At 37.2% G+C, this 15,210-nt stretch overlaps 1 protein-coding gene across 1 annotated transcript in view; it reads right to left on the bottom strand.

The window, feature by feature from the left end:
• Positions 1–13,270: 13,270 nt before the first annotated feature.
• The window catches only part of LOC148948934 (potassium voltage-gated channel protein Shaw-like), a 198,779-nt gene continuing 196,839 nt past the window's right edge, over positions 13,271–15,210 (bottom strand). Inside the window, exon 11 of the mRNA XM_089094140.1 lies at positions 13,271–13,651. Within this exon, the coding sequence (XP_088950266.1) occupies positions 13,530–13,651 (122 nt within the window). The 3' untranslated portion in view covers positions 13,271–13,529. The remainder of the gene's footprint in view (positions 13,652–15,210) is intronic.

Raw genomic sequence — 15,210 nt, 5'->3', positions numbered from 1 at the left:
CAAAGGAAAGGGTGGGCGTGGGAGGGGGATTAGTTTCCCTCCAATCACTTTCGACTATTAAATGGGCATCAGCCCTTTCTATTTTCAATCGAATGAGCTCTTTTCGAAGCTCCTGCGACAACTCCTTCAATAGAAAGTGCCCTGGTCTAAAAAGCAACAACAACAAAAAAAATAATACATTATACCCACATCGATCATTACTATAAAAATTTCAAGCCATCCAATCAATTTCGACTATTAAAAAGGACATTAGACCTTTCAATTTCCAATCGAACGAGCCCTTTTTGAGTTTCTACGACAACACTTTCTATAAACACCTTACATGCCCCCAGGGCATAAATTACAACCCTTGCCCTGAGGGCTGTGAGGTTGGTTGTCATCCTCTTAGACCTAATTTGCAGAACTTTCAACTACGTTAAGCAAAATGACTCTCAAAATTTTGATTGGATGTGTGTGGGAAAATGGTGGGCGTGAGAGGGGCGTTAGTCGCTCTACAATCACTTTAGACTATTAAAAAAGTCACCAACCCTTTCAATTTCCAATCAAATGAGCCCTTTTGAAGTTTCTATGACAACTCTTTCAATAAAAACCTTATATGCCCCCAGGGCATAACTTAGAACAGCTGCCCTGAGGGCTAAGGGGGGGGGGGTTCTCATCCTCAAGGACCAAATGTCCAGATCCTTCTGCAACGTTGAACAAAATGGCTATCTGAAAACTTTGATTGAATGTGTTTGGGGGAATGGTGGGCGTAAGAGGGGGGTTAGTTACCCTCCCATCACTTTTAACTATTAAAAAGGGCACTAGTCGTCTCAATTTCCAATTGAAAGAGCCCCTTTTAAAGTTTTTGCGACAACTCTATCTATAAAAACCTTATAAAGTTCCCAGGGCATAGCTTACGACTTTTGCCCTGTGGGCTCCGAAGAGTTTGTCATCCTTAAATACATAATTTCCAGAACTTTCAACTATGTTGCTAAAAATTGCTAAGATGGGGATAACATACAACCCTCGCACTGAGGGCAGGGGGGGTGGTATCCTCAAAGACCTAATTTCCAGAACTTTCTACTACTTTGAACAAAATGGCTATCTGAAAATTTTGATTGGATGTGTTTGGGGGAATGGTGGCCGTGAAGGGGGGGAGGGGTTAATTACCCTCCAATCACTTTCAACTATTAAAAAGGGCACTAACCCTCTCAATTTCCAATTGAATGAGCCCCTTTGAAGTTTTTATGACAAGTCTATCATTAAAACCCTTATATGCCCCCAGGGCATAACTTACAACCTTTGCCCTGGGGACTCTGGGGGGTTTGTCATACTTAAACACATAATTTACAGAACTTTCAACTACGTTGAACAAAATGGCTATCTCTAAAATTTGATTGAATGTGTTTGGGGAAATGGTGGGCGTGAGAGGGGGGCTAATTACTCTCCAATCACTTTCGATTATTAAAAAGGGCAATTTCGATTTCCAGTCAAATGAGCCCCTTTTGAAATTTCTACAACAACTTTCTATATAAGCCTTATATGCCCCCAGAACATAATTTACAACCCTTGCACTCAGGGCTCTGAGGGGGTTATCATCCTAAAAGACCTAATTTCCTGAACGTTCGGCTACGGTGAATAAAATGAATATTTCAAAATTTTGATTGTATGTATTTGGGGAAATAGTGGGCATGAGAGGGGGGTTAGTTGCCCTTCAATCACTTTCGACTATTAAAATGGCACTAGCCCTTTCAATTTCAAATCGAATAAGCCCTTTTTGAGGTTTCTACAACATCGCTTTCTATAAAAACCTTATATGCCCCAGGGCATAACTTACAACCCTTTCCCTGAGGGCTGGGGCTGGAGGGGTTGTCATCCTTAAAGACCTAATTTCCAAAACTTTCAACCACGTTGAACAAAATAGCTACCTAAAAATTTTGAGTGGATGTGTTTGGGGAAATGGTGGGCGTGAGAGGTGGGTTAGCTGCCCTCAAATCAATTTCGGGATTATTAAAAAGGGCACTATCCCTTTGAATTTCCAATCGAATGAGCTCTTATTCAAATTTCTACGACAAAGATTTCAATAAAAACTTATATGCCCCCAGGGAATAACATATAACCCTGGGTCTGACAACTGTGGGGGGAGTGTTCTAATCAAGGTATAATTTCCTGAACTTTAAACTGCGTGGAACAAAATGGCTATGTCAAAATTTTGATTGGATATATTTGGGGAAATGGTGGGCGTGAAAGTGGTGTTAGTTGCCTTCCAAACACTTTCGACTATTAAAAAGGACACTAGCCTTTTTAATTTCCAATTGAATGAGCCTTTTTTGAAGTTGTTCTATAAAAACCTTATATGCCCACAGGGCATAACTTATAACCCTTGCCCTGAAGACTGTCGGGGTAGTCAAAGGTATAATTTCCTGAACTTTAAACTGCGTGGAACAAAATGGCCATGTCAAAATTTTGATTTGATGTTTTTGGTGAAATGGTGGGCGTGGAAGGGGTGTTAGTTGCCTTCCAATCAATTTCGACTATTAAAAGGACACTAGTCATTTTAATTTCCAATCGAATGAGCCATTTTGAAGTTCCTGAAGACTGTGGGGGAGGGCCCTGCTCATAGGTATAATTTCCTGAACGGAACAAAAAGACTATCTCAAAATTTTGATTGGATGAGTTTGGAGAAATAGTGGGCATGGAAGAGATGTTAGTTGCCTTTCAATCACTTTTGACTATTAAAAAGGGTACTAGCAATTTCAATTTCTAATCGAATGAGCCCTTTTTGAAGCATCTTCGACAACGCGTTCTATAAAAATCTTATTTGCCCCAAGGTAATGATTTAAAGCCCCTGCCCTGAGGGCTTTGGGGGGTTATCATCCTCACAGACTTATTTTTCAGAACTTTAAATGGGCTTGAGCAAAATTGCAATGTCAAAATTTTGATTGGATGTGTTTGGGAAAAAGGTGTGCGTGAGAGGGGGGTTAGTTGCCCTCAAATCACTTTCGAAACTATTAAAAAGGGCACTAGCCCTTCGAATTTCCAGTCGAATGAGTCCTTTTTCAAGTTTCTACGATAAAGATTTCAATAAATACTTTTATGCCCCCAGGGCATAACTTATAACCCTTGCCCTGAAGACTGTGGGGGGAGTGTTCTAATCAAAAGTATAATTTCCTGAACTTTAAACTGCGTGGAACAAAAAGGCTATCTCAAAATTTTGATTGGATGTTTTTGGCGAAATGGTGGGCGTGGAAGGGGTGTTAGTTGCCTTTCAATCAATTTGGACTATTCAAAAGGACACTAGCCATTTCAATTTCCAATCGAATGAGCCATTTTGAAGTTTTTAAGACAATGCGTTCTATAAAAACCTTATATGCCCCAAGGGCATAACTCACAACCCTTTCCCAGAGGGCTTTGGGGGGGGGGGTGTTGTCATCCTCAAAGACCTAATTTAAAGAATTTTCAACTACGTTTAACAAATTGCTATCTTAAAACTTTGATTGAACGTGTTTGGAGAAATGGTGGGAGTGAGAGGGGGGTTAGTTGCCCTCCAATCACTTTCATCTATTAAAAGCGACACTAGCCTTTGGAATTTCCAATTGAATGAGCCCTTTTTTAAGCTTATACGAAAACACTTTCTATAAAAACCTCATAAGCTCCCAGGGCATAACTTACAACTCTTGCCCTGAGGGCTGTGGGGGAGTGTCCACCTCAAAAACATAAATTCTATCTGGAAATCAACTACGCTGAACAAAATTGCTATCTAAAAATTTCGATTGGATTTATTTGGGGGAAAAGTGGGCGTGAGAGGGGGGTTAGTTGCCCTTAAATCACTTTCGACTATTAAAAAGGGCACTAGACCTTTGAATTTCCAATCGAATGAGCCCTTTTTCATGTTTCTATGGCAAAGATTTCAGTAAAAATTTATATACCCCCAGGGCATAACTTATAACCCTTACCCTGAAGACTCTGGGGGAGTGCCCTGCTCAAAGGTATAATTTCCTGAACGTTAAACTGCGAGGAACAACAAGGCTATCTCAAAATTTTGATTGGATGAGTTTGGGAAAATGGTGGGTGTGGAAGGGTGTTAGTTGCCTTCCAATCACTTTCGACTATTAAAAAGGGTACTAGAAATTTGAATTTCCAATCGAATGGTGCCCTTTTTGAAGTTAATACGACAACGCGTTCTATAGAAACCTTGTATTCCCCCAGGGTATAACTTACAGCCCTTGCCCTGAGGGCAGTGGGGGACCCTCCTTCTCAAAAACATAATTTCTTTGTGGAAATCAACTACGCGGAACAAAATGGCTATCTAAAAATTTTGATTGGATTTGTTTCGAGAAATGGTGGTCGTGGAAGGGGTTTTGCCTTCCAATTACTTTCGCCTATTAGAAAGGGCAATAGCCATTTCAATTTCTCATCTAATTTGCCCTTTTTGAAGTTTCTACGACAACACTTTCTATAAAAGCGTTATATGCCCCAGGGCATAACTTACGACCCTTACCCTGAGGGCTGTGAGGGGGTTGTCATTCTCAAACACCTAATTTAAAGAACTTAAAACTACGTTGAATAAAATGGCTATCTTAAAATTTTGATTAGATGTGTTTGGGGAAAAGGTGGGCATGAGAGGGGTTAAGTTGCCCTCCAATCACTTTCGACTATTAAAAAGGGCACTAGCCGTTTGAATTTCCAATCTAATGAGCCTTTTTTGAAGTTTCTACGACAACGCCCTCTATAAGAACCTTATATGCACCCAGGGCAGAACTTAAAACCCTTACCCTAAAGGACGTGGGGGAGTGTCCTCCTCAAAAACGTAATTTCTAATTGGAAAATAACCAGCCTAAGCTGAACAAAATGGTTATCTCAAAATTTTGGTTGGTTTTGTTTCGGGAAAGGGTGGTCAATCACTTTCGACTATTCAAAAGGGCACACGCCACTCCAATTTCCAATTGAATGAGCCCTTTTCGAAGTTTCTATGACAACTTCTTCGATACGAAGTGCCCTGCTCTAAAGGAAAAAAAATAATAAATAATACATTGTGTCAACATCGTTTTTATATACACTCAGGGTATAATTTAAAACTCTTGCTCCGAGGGTTGTGGGGGAGTGTCCTCCTCAAAAACATATTTTCTATGTGGAAGTCAACTACTCTGAACAAAATAGCTATCTCAAAATTTTGATTGGATGTGTCTTGGGGAATGATGGACGTGGGGGGGGGGGGGGCTAGTTGCCCTCCAATATCTTTCGACTATTAAAAATGGCACTAGCCTCTCCAATTTCCAATCGAATGAGCCCTTTTAGAAATTTCTACGACATCTCCTTCTATACAAAGTTCCCGGGTATGGAAATAAGAAAAGAAAAAAATAATACATTGTGCCAACATCGTTCCATACTTTGGCAGCACTATTACGCTGCCTATGATAAAAATCAGTTTTCTATCTATATTCATAAGTTTATTTTTGGAGAGAAAGGTGAAAAATGTCCTAGGCGATGATTTGGGGGGGGGGGTACCACTTGGATGGTATGGGCCAGTCAAATAATGTCACTGTGCCATGAATTGAATGGAGTAAGATGTTCTACAGCTTAAAAGTTACGGCAGAGGTGTTAGATGAATTTTCTGGGTGGTGGGGTGAGTAAAATCTAAGATATGGTCAACAAAATGAGGAGATTATTCATTAAAAGTTCTCAATAGGACCTAAAAGTTTACAAGTCACGAGATTATGTGTAATTTGAAGAGAAAATAATATTCAAATATGTGCTTGTCAGCTGGGGGTGGGTAGTCTTGTTTAAAAAAATTGCATTTTCGTTAAAAGCTCTCCAAAATACCTCAATAGGGCTTAAATTTATCTCTATCGAGATTATGTCTAATTTGAAGAGAAAATAACATCCAAATGTGCACTTGTCAGCGGGTGGTTTGTAGTCTTGTCTCAAGAAAGACTGTATTTTCGTTAAAAGCTCTAAGAAATACTCCAATATAGAGCTTAAATTTACTTCTGATAACAACCCACCTCCTCTGGAAATGATTGTTAGGAGCCCCATCTACTTTAATTACCACATGTTTTGTCTATATTTTATCCTTTTATAAACCTTTTTCATGTTTTGTTTCTTCCATTCGCCAAGTTTTAAGTGTTTTTTTTTTCTCTTTTTTAATTAATAAAACTCTTATTTACAAAAGTCTGTGTCTTTTAAGATTTATTGATCTAGGACGAATCTTCAATATGTAATCGTTTACAGAATTTAAGTGTCTTGTGGTCCCCTCTCGCCTTTATTACTATATGACCAGGTGATAGCGAATTTCTAGTAATTGATTTTCCCCCTCTGCATGTTAATTATCCTACCCGTAAGAAACACACAATCTTCATTTTAGCACGCGAGAAAAAGAATGTATTTCCTAGAATATATTAGCCGAAACAGAATATTGGAAAATCATTGCTGGTCTTCTCGGCTACGACACAGCTCCATTGGACGGGAATGACCTTTCGAGTCCTAAAAAGGACAAAAATCATTAGAATATAATTGGTCCTTTGAGAAAAATGCATTGAAAGAAAAATGAAATCTCAAAAAGTATGATGTAACAACCCAAGTGTGTGTCCTCCTCAGTTAAAAGTGGCCCCGAACCGGCTCTGAAGAAACAGGCTACGTTAGAATGTGTCATCCATAAACAATTCCCAATTACGTGAGAACTAAAGAAAAAAATGCCTTGAAAAAAAACTATTGAGATGTATCGGCGAAAATGCATTAAAATGTCTTGAAATGTCATGGAAAAAAAATGTCTTAACAAAATCCTCCTGCTTGGCGCTGTCATTACGCAAGGCCCACGTATGCGCCGTCATTACATTTTACTCAAATGTGCGCTGCCATTACGTAACACTCATGTGTGTGCTGTCATTCAGTTATCCCCGATAAATCCACGTACGATAGCATTGCCCTTATCTCCGATTACGTAGGTTAAAATCCCCTCAAATATAACACCTGTTGAGTCACGCAAAAAACTCAAATACGTGGCTACCGAATGTAAACATTCTATAACACCTTCCGAAAACAATAAGGATTCCAAATAGGGATAGGTCCTTTTATTAGACAGTGAAACGAAAATATAAAACAAAGACTCTAAATATTTCGATGACACAGTCGGCCATCATCATCATTAGAGTTACTGTAACTCAGTAACTCTACTGATGATGATGACCGACTGTGTCATCGAAATATTTAGAGTCTTTGTTTTATATTTTCGTTTCACTACCTAATAAAAGGACCTATCCCTATTTGGAATTCTTATTGTTTTCGTCATAGAGAAGGCAGTGTGGTCATGGAGAATAAATTTAACACCTGCATCTATTATCCCCCCCACCTATGACTTGATTAAAACCTGCTGAACATTTAAAACAGCGCTTCTTTTAAAATACAGGGAAGTGTCTTCTCAAATGTAAGAATTGACGTAGCACCTGCTGGCCATTCAAAAAAGGGACCGTTTGTATTGCAGGAACGTTTCTTCCCAAAATTAAACAAGGATGTAGCACCTGCTAGCCATTTAAAACAGGGGCCGCTTGTATTGCACAGGTGGGTCTTACCAAAAGTAAACATTAACGTAACACCCACTGACCATTTAAAACAGGGCTGTTCTGTATATCTAGGGCTGCGCTTGATTCCATGGCAGATGTAGGAATCTGGGATGTGTCTTTAGAATCCGGGGCTGTTGTAGGAATCCGGGGTGGGGCTGTTGCTAAAGTGCCTATGGTGATACTACTAACTAGCTTCTAAACATTTATCACCAGCTTTGCTGAGAATCAAATTTGGAAAATATTTGCTTAGGGGATTTTAGGTTTATGTGTTAATTATATTACTGCTACTACTACTAATAAATTACTGCAGTACCAGGCCGCCTAAGGCCAACTCAATTACGTATGCTCCTCTTCCATCCTAATCTATTCAGTCTCACTCTTTGCATCCTCCCAGGAAGTTCACATTTCTCTTAAATCTTTTTCTTTACGACTTCCTCTCACCCCAACCACTGACGACCTGCTTTCCGTTTAGCCCTAAATGGTTGGTCGAAAAGAACATCTTTAGTCCTCACTTTTATGGATTACGAAAAGGCGTTCGAATCAGCTGATAGAAGAGCTTTAGTGAAGGTGTTATTCTTGCTTGGTATACCGGATAAATACATTACAATGTAAAGTGGTTAGTGCTATGTACGAGGATTAAATAAAAAAAAAGTTTTTTTTAACTATAAGTAAGGAGCGACGTTAAAACTTAAAACGAACAGAAATTATTCCGCATATGAAAAGGGCTGTCTCCTTCTCAACGCCTCGCTTTTTGCGGTAAAGTTTTTTATTGTTAAAAAAAATAAAGTTGTGGGAAAGTCAAACATTAGCGTAAAAAGTGAGGCGTTGAGGAGGGGACAGTTTTAATGTCGCTCCTTACTTTCAGTTAAAAAAACTTGTTTTTTTATTTAATTTTTGAATGTTTTTGAATTAATGCAGGTTTTGATTTTGGCTCAACCAAATTTGCATATTAACTTTACTTTTATTTCTTTAAATGGCTTTCTCGAACGTTGTTTAATTTTATTTACGAACTTTTTTATTAGTAATAAATATACGTAACTTACGAATTAACTTACGTAACGATCTTCTATAATCATATATTTTTAATACGTATATTAGGGAGTTTGCCCCCTAGTCAATACCTCGCTCTTTATGCTAAAGTTTGAATTTTGTTGCAAATGTTTAAAAATGACCCCATAATCATAAAGGCTGTTAATTATAATAAATAGCTTTTATGAAATTACTAAAAAATCTTTGGCATAAAGAGCAAGGTATTGACTAGGGGGCGAACCCAATCATATACGTAATATTTTATGTTCGTTTTAAGCTCTGATGTTGCTTCATACTTTCGGTTGAAAAACTTATTTTTTTTTTATTTAATTTCTGATCTTATTTTTAAATAATGCTGGGAAATCCGGCGCCCCCTTCATAGCAATGCTCCTTCCCACATGAAAACTTCCTTCATGTAAAGATCCTCCCACATAACCCCCGGCCCATCCCCCCAGTACCAGAAACCCCCCCCCCACCCACCCATGAAAACGTCAATATACTTCCCAATAACCAATAATATATCTTAACATTGGGTAAAGTTCATAACTTTCAGCCCCCCCCCAGGGACTTTGGGGGATAAAGTCATCCTAAAAGACACTTTTATCATATTTTTGACCATGCTGAACAAAATGGCTATCTTAAAATTTTGATCGTGTGACTTTGGGAGAAAATGAGCGTGGGAGGGGGCCTAGGTGCCATCCATTTTTTTGGTCACTTAAAAAGGGCACTAGAAATTTTAATTTCCGTTCTAATGAGCCCCCCCCCCCACGGTATTCTACGACAACTGGGTCGATAGGATCACCCCTGGGGAAAAAAACCAACAAAACAAATAAACCCGCATTCGTAATCTTTTTTTTAGCAAAAAATACAAAATTCTATTTTATTGCTAAAAGGAGCTTTAAACCACTGTAATAGTGTTCTCTGACACGTTGAATCTGATGGTGTGATTTTCATTAAATTCCTAAATTTTTTAGGGAATCTTTCCCCCTTTTTTCGAAAACTAGCCAAATTTTCTCAGGCGCGTACCTTTTGATGGGTAGGACTAAACTTGATGAAACTTATATATTTGAAATCAGTATTAAAATTTTATTCTTTTTATGTATCTATTGGTATCAAAATCCCGTTTTCTAGAGTTTCGGTTACTATTGAGCCGGGTAGCTATTTACTTACAGTTCGTTACCACGAACTGTTTGATAAAATAAATGTGGTTAAGGCAGGAAATAAGGATATTAGCTGATTTCCAATTAAATCAGGCGTTAAGCAGGTTTGTGTGATAACCCCATTTATAGGGATTATTTTTCTGGACATTATCCTAGGGAGCAAAGCAATGGGAGAACACGGAAGCAATTGGGGAAGCAAAACTCTCATAGAATTCGATTATGCTAATGGTTTAAGCATTCTGGATGAAAATGTTAGCAAAATAAATAATTTTTTGAGGTTTTCCAAGTTATGGGTGCAATGAAAGGTTTGAAAATTACAATTAAGAAGACTAAGTCGTTAAAATTAGGAATAAGTGAAGGTGAAGATGTGATGTTGGGTAACGAAAGATTGATCAAGTGGACTACCTGCTTGGCCTACCTAGGTAATATTATGAGTAAAGACAGTGAGATGTGCAGTGAAGATCTTAAAAGTAGAATAGCCAAGGCCCAGAGTGTTTTTTCACAGCTGAAAAATGTCTGAAAGAATAGGAAGATAATTCTGCACACCAAGATTCGAATATTGGAAACTACAGTAATGACAATGGTTAGGTAGGGTTCTGAAGTGTGGGCGCTCCGAAAGACGGAGCAGGTAGGGTCGTAAGGTTTTATCCAGATAAATTGCCTAGGGATTGTTTTGGGTACCCGACTGATTGACCGCAGCTCAAACAAATGCGGGCCAGTCCTGCTTTCTAGGGCTATAATGAGATTAAATAAAGAAACTATTTTTTTTAACTGAAAGTAAGGAGCGACATTAAAGCTTAAAACGAACAGAAATTATTCCTTATATGAAAGGGGCTGTCCCCTCCTCAACTTGTTGCTCTTTACGCTTAAGTTTTTTATTGTTTCAAAAAAATAGTGTTGTAAGAAAGAGTCACACTTTTGCGTAAAGAGCGAAACGTTGAGGAGGGGACAAGGGGTATCCCCTTTTTCGAAAATCAGGCAAATTTTCTCAGGCGTAACTTTTGATGGGTTCACTTATATATTCAAAATCAGCATTAAAATTTGATTCTTTTGATGTATCTATTGGCATCAAAATTCCGTTTTTTAGAGTTCCGATTACTACTGAGCCGGGTGGCTCCTTACTTACAGCTCGTTACCACGAACTGTTTGAGAAAGGTTGAGATGGCTAGGACACGTTCTGTCCTTGAATGATAGATTACCCGAGATTGTCCATGTCGGGCGACCGTCTAGGGTCAAACGAAAAGCAGGTCACCCTCAAGTGGGATTGGAGGATGCTATAAGAAAAGATTTAAGGAAAATTGGACCTTCCAGGGAGGGTGTAAAGAGGTAAGCTTGGTAAAGATTGGGACGGAGAAGGAGTGTGCGTACATGTGTTGGCCTCAAGTGGCTTGGTCTTCCAATGAGTTGTTAGTAGTAGTAGAAGTAGTAATTCTCAGGAATATTATAAGTCGCAAGGGCTACAACATTTCTATATGTTCTGGAATGGGGCAGATGGCTAAACGGCTATTAGCCTTTTCAAGACGGATTAGGTCTTGGATACACATAGCTAAAGAACATTTACCATATCCATATTATATACTTGAAATGTATTAATTTTAGAAGAAGTCTCAGATTTTTAATGAGACTCTCATATTAGTCTCAGTTTGTAATCAACAAGGTTAGGATTCCTATATGCGAAGTCTGGTGGAAATAAAAACTCACTTCTAATATGCGCACTTGGTATGTTTCGCTTTGGAAATTCTTGCTACGAATCTTACGATTTTTATAGCTTATCGTACTGGTAGTTCAAGATTATTCACAAAATAATCCCTAATTGATCCTGAAAAAGAAGTAAGACATATCTATATCTACAATAATAGAGGTAGAGGTAGGGGCAAGGCTTCAACGGCCCATTTTTGTTTCTACAACCAAACAGACTAAAAATTCTTTTATACCTCTAGTTTCAGAAATTTGACAAATTTATCATTATCAAAATATGTACTTTACATAATTTGTATTTTTGGTGCAATTCCTTAAAAAAAGCCTTTAGATTTTTAATTAGCCACCTTTAAATTCTTTATAAATGAATTCTTAAGAAAAAAAAAATCACGTTTTCAAAGTTTTTACCTGTTGAGGTGGGGATATGTTGTAAAAGGCATGAGGAAAAGTCCTACTTTTGAGCTCTCTAGCCAAAAAGACTGAAATTCCTTCAATGACTCTAATCTTATAAACTTCGAAAATTGCCAAAATTGGGAGGCTCATGTTTTACGTCATTTGAATTAGGGAATTTTATGTTTCGACCTTAGTGACTTTTAAGGGCTTATATATGATCTTATACAATTCTTTTGATAATTGGCAAATACGGAAATGAGAGTCAAGAAGGGCAGAGTATAGCCATAATCCTAAATTTTGAGATGAGGAGGCTAGAAAGAATATAAAGATTGAAAATATAAAGATTGACAAAACTTGTATGACTCTGATCAGCAAAAATAAATTGTCTATCTCTCAATTAAACAGTTTCCATGGAGCTTTATATAAGCTATTTAATCAATATTTACTTAATGTTTTTTGATTTTGGACAGCCATACACTGATCTGAATGATACTCAATCTTAAACACTGAATTTCTTAGGACCCACCTCTAAGATTTTCATGACTGGTATGGATTCGTAAGCGCTACACAATACCTTTGCTAAGGTGATTCGGATTGAAATGGCCATGGACCAACTTTGTATTTACAGTTATAAGGATTGAAAATTCATGCCTGACCGTTCAATGGGCATCATCTTTCTGGTGCGGTACAGCTAGGAAAATCGGACAACTAGCTTAATTTGGGACCTCTGCCCTTGGTGCTGCAGTCATCATGCCCCTTTTGGAGATTTTTATTTTATATACATATATATATGTATATTTTAATCGTTTTAATTTAGGGGCTATATTGAAACTTATCTGATGCCTTCCATGACTGCAGTGGCATATTGAAAGGGTGGTAGAAGGTCCTCCCATCAACTTTGACTTTTTAGACGGCGCTATAACTCGCATTTAACAATTGGGTAAGCCGTTTGACAACTTTGTACAACCACCCGTTTGCCAAAGCTTTCGAAAATAAAGCTAACTTATGCTCTTTCAGCGAATAAGCAGATGTTTGTTATGGATGAGCTGTATTAGTGTTTTGTTTACAACTGCAATAGGTTTTTCTACTCTACCTAAACTATGTCATGATGATTTGAAACAGCTAACAGCAATTTCATAGTTTGATTCACAGGTTTTTGCAAGTAACATGTATTTTAAGAAAATCAAGACTTTTCATTTGTTAGGTAATTTAGCTAACATCATGGGAAGGAAGATTTACTGCAGCACTGATAAACTGACGCAATCTATTTTAACCACAGCAATGCTATGTCGTCTAGTTTGCGAAAAACCATTTTGTATGGGTTCTAGATAAAGAATAAGTTTAGTTGGGAAATATTCTTAGCATATGTTAAAATCATTCCCTAGGATCATAGTTGACTACTGTTGAATACACAAGAAATATTTATCTTCATATATCTTTATTGTGTCAAGTTATATAACACTTAAACAGATAACTAAGCTAAAATCTTCTTCTCGCCTAGTTATATTTATATAGTTATTATTTATATAGTTATATTTATATATTTATATCGTTACATGTTTCAAAATGGGTATACGGCTTAAATCGTTAATGCTTCAAACAACAAATTCTATATTTGAGCTCTTAAATAAAAAAAAACAAATGCTCCCTATATCCAATGATAAAGATGGGATAATTTTTAGCTGAAAATCAAATCCAAAACAGGCTAAGCTCATGCAGAATTATTCACATGACCAGCTGGCGAATACTGCAAATCAACTGAATAGTTGTTTAATCGAAGTACTGTAAACGCAGCAATAGTTTTACTTTGCGTTTCTGATGGCATTGTTTGGCCTAGAATGAAAATTCAAATAGCTTGAGTACTTGCTTTGAAGGAGTAAATAAAAAGACACGCTCAGCAATATCTAGGTAAGAGATAGATAATCGCCCCCTTCCCCCTAAACAAAATTTGAAAAATTAAAGAGAATCCATACTCTTTCTTCAAGATTACTACTTATATCGTTAAATTACAAATAATAGGTCACACTAAAACTATTATACACTTAACCGTCATGAAAGAGCATGGTTCGTGACAATGGTGGAAAAAAAATTGGCAGCACAAAAAGACGAGACGTACAGGATTAATCGCACGAGATTTGATAAATCGTAAAAGATTGGTAAAACGCAGGAGATTTGAAATTCTCGTGCATGTATGAATAATAATATTTGAGTATGGAAGATTCTATTGGCAACCTCGGTATGAAAATTAATATTGCAACACTCAAGTTATCCCATTATTAAAGTCTAAAGTAATTTGGGATGGTTTACTTTTATTGAAGATCAATTCGTCAAATTTTTAAGTTTTCTTAATGCCCCAGCCCCATTATAGTTATATCTCTTTATGAAATGTCAAGTTCTATTAATGACATGGAACTTTTCTTGATTCTGATGTCACACTTGTATTACAAAACTGGAGAATTAAAATGGCCTGAAATTAGTTTAAAAATCTTTCGTCAAGACTAATTTATTCCCAACTATTTTCCGCTAATACAACATCTTCTTATCTTTTGCCACATACCAAAAATCTTTTGCCACATACAAATAGAAAAACTGCTGTTTTTGGCGCCCAAATTTTCTTGTTTCCAAAAATTATTCCATAACTTTTGAATCCGATTGATCAATAAGAAATAACAAAAAAATTACAAAAAGAAAAACTACTGTTTTGCGGCCCCCATATTTTCGAGTTTAAAAAATTAAATACTGGTGCATTATGCGAGCCCCGCTAAGAAGTCAAGTTTTGTTAATGATAATGAAATAAAACAAACTAGGAGGAATATATAATAGTTTTTAAACAAAATTGGGTTATATGTTCGCACATTAGGGGGAGGGGGAGGATAAAGCATAGCATATATTAAATACGTAAGTTAACCTAACCTAACCTAGGTGCCTTTTTCTCCCTTAAACCCCCCCCCCAAAAAAAAAAACTATCGTTTAAATATTATAACTCATTGAGAAACAACGCTTTGTAATCGTTTTTCTATAGCGGTCTATTGCAAATAGCCCGTTTGACGGGTTTCATGACTGGTTTTCTTGATACAGTTTATAGCAGTGGGTCTGCATAATGCATCAGTGCCAAAAATTATTCCCTAAGTTTTGAATCCAATTGGCAAATAAAAAATTTTATGCTTTAAAGTTAAACAATGCTCAACCCAATGAATTACGAATGATTTACATAATTGTTGCTATACAGGTTCCGATCGAGTCGATCCGAATCCAGTCGGCGCACGCACGCTCCGAAGTACAGTCGTAGCGGAAGAAAATTAGTCCTATTACTTTCCGGACAAACCCTGATGCTTCGGTAATTTTGATTTTATCAAGTGGGATTGATATCTGGCACAGGCAAAATTTTTAAT

The sequence above is a fragment of the Artemia sp. Qi Xiang Cuo genome, chromosome 9 (assembly GCF_049724085.1).
Source record: "Artemia sp. Qi Xiang Cuo chromosome 9, ASM4972408v1, whole genome shotgun sequence".
In the NCBI taxonomy this organism is placed as follows: Eukaryota; Metazoa; Arthropoda; class Branchiopoda; order Anostraca; family Artemiidae; genus Artemia; species Artemia sp. Qi Xiang Cuo.
Note: the sequence above shows the minus strand (reverse complement) of the source record. Positions and strands in the feature narration are given on the sequence as shown.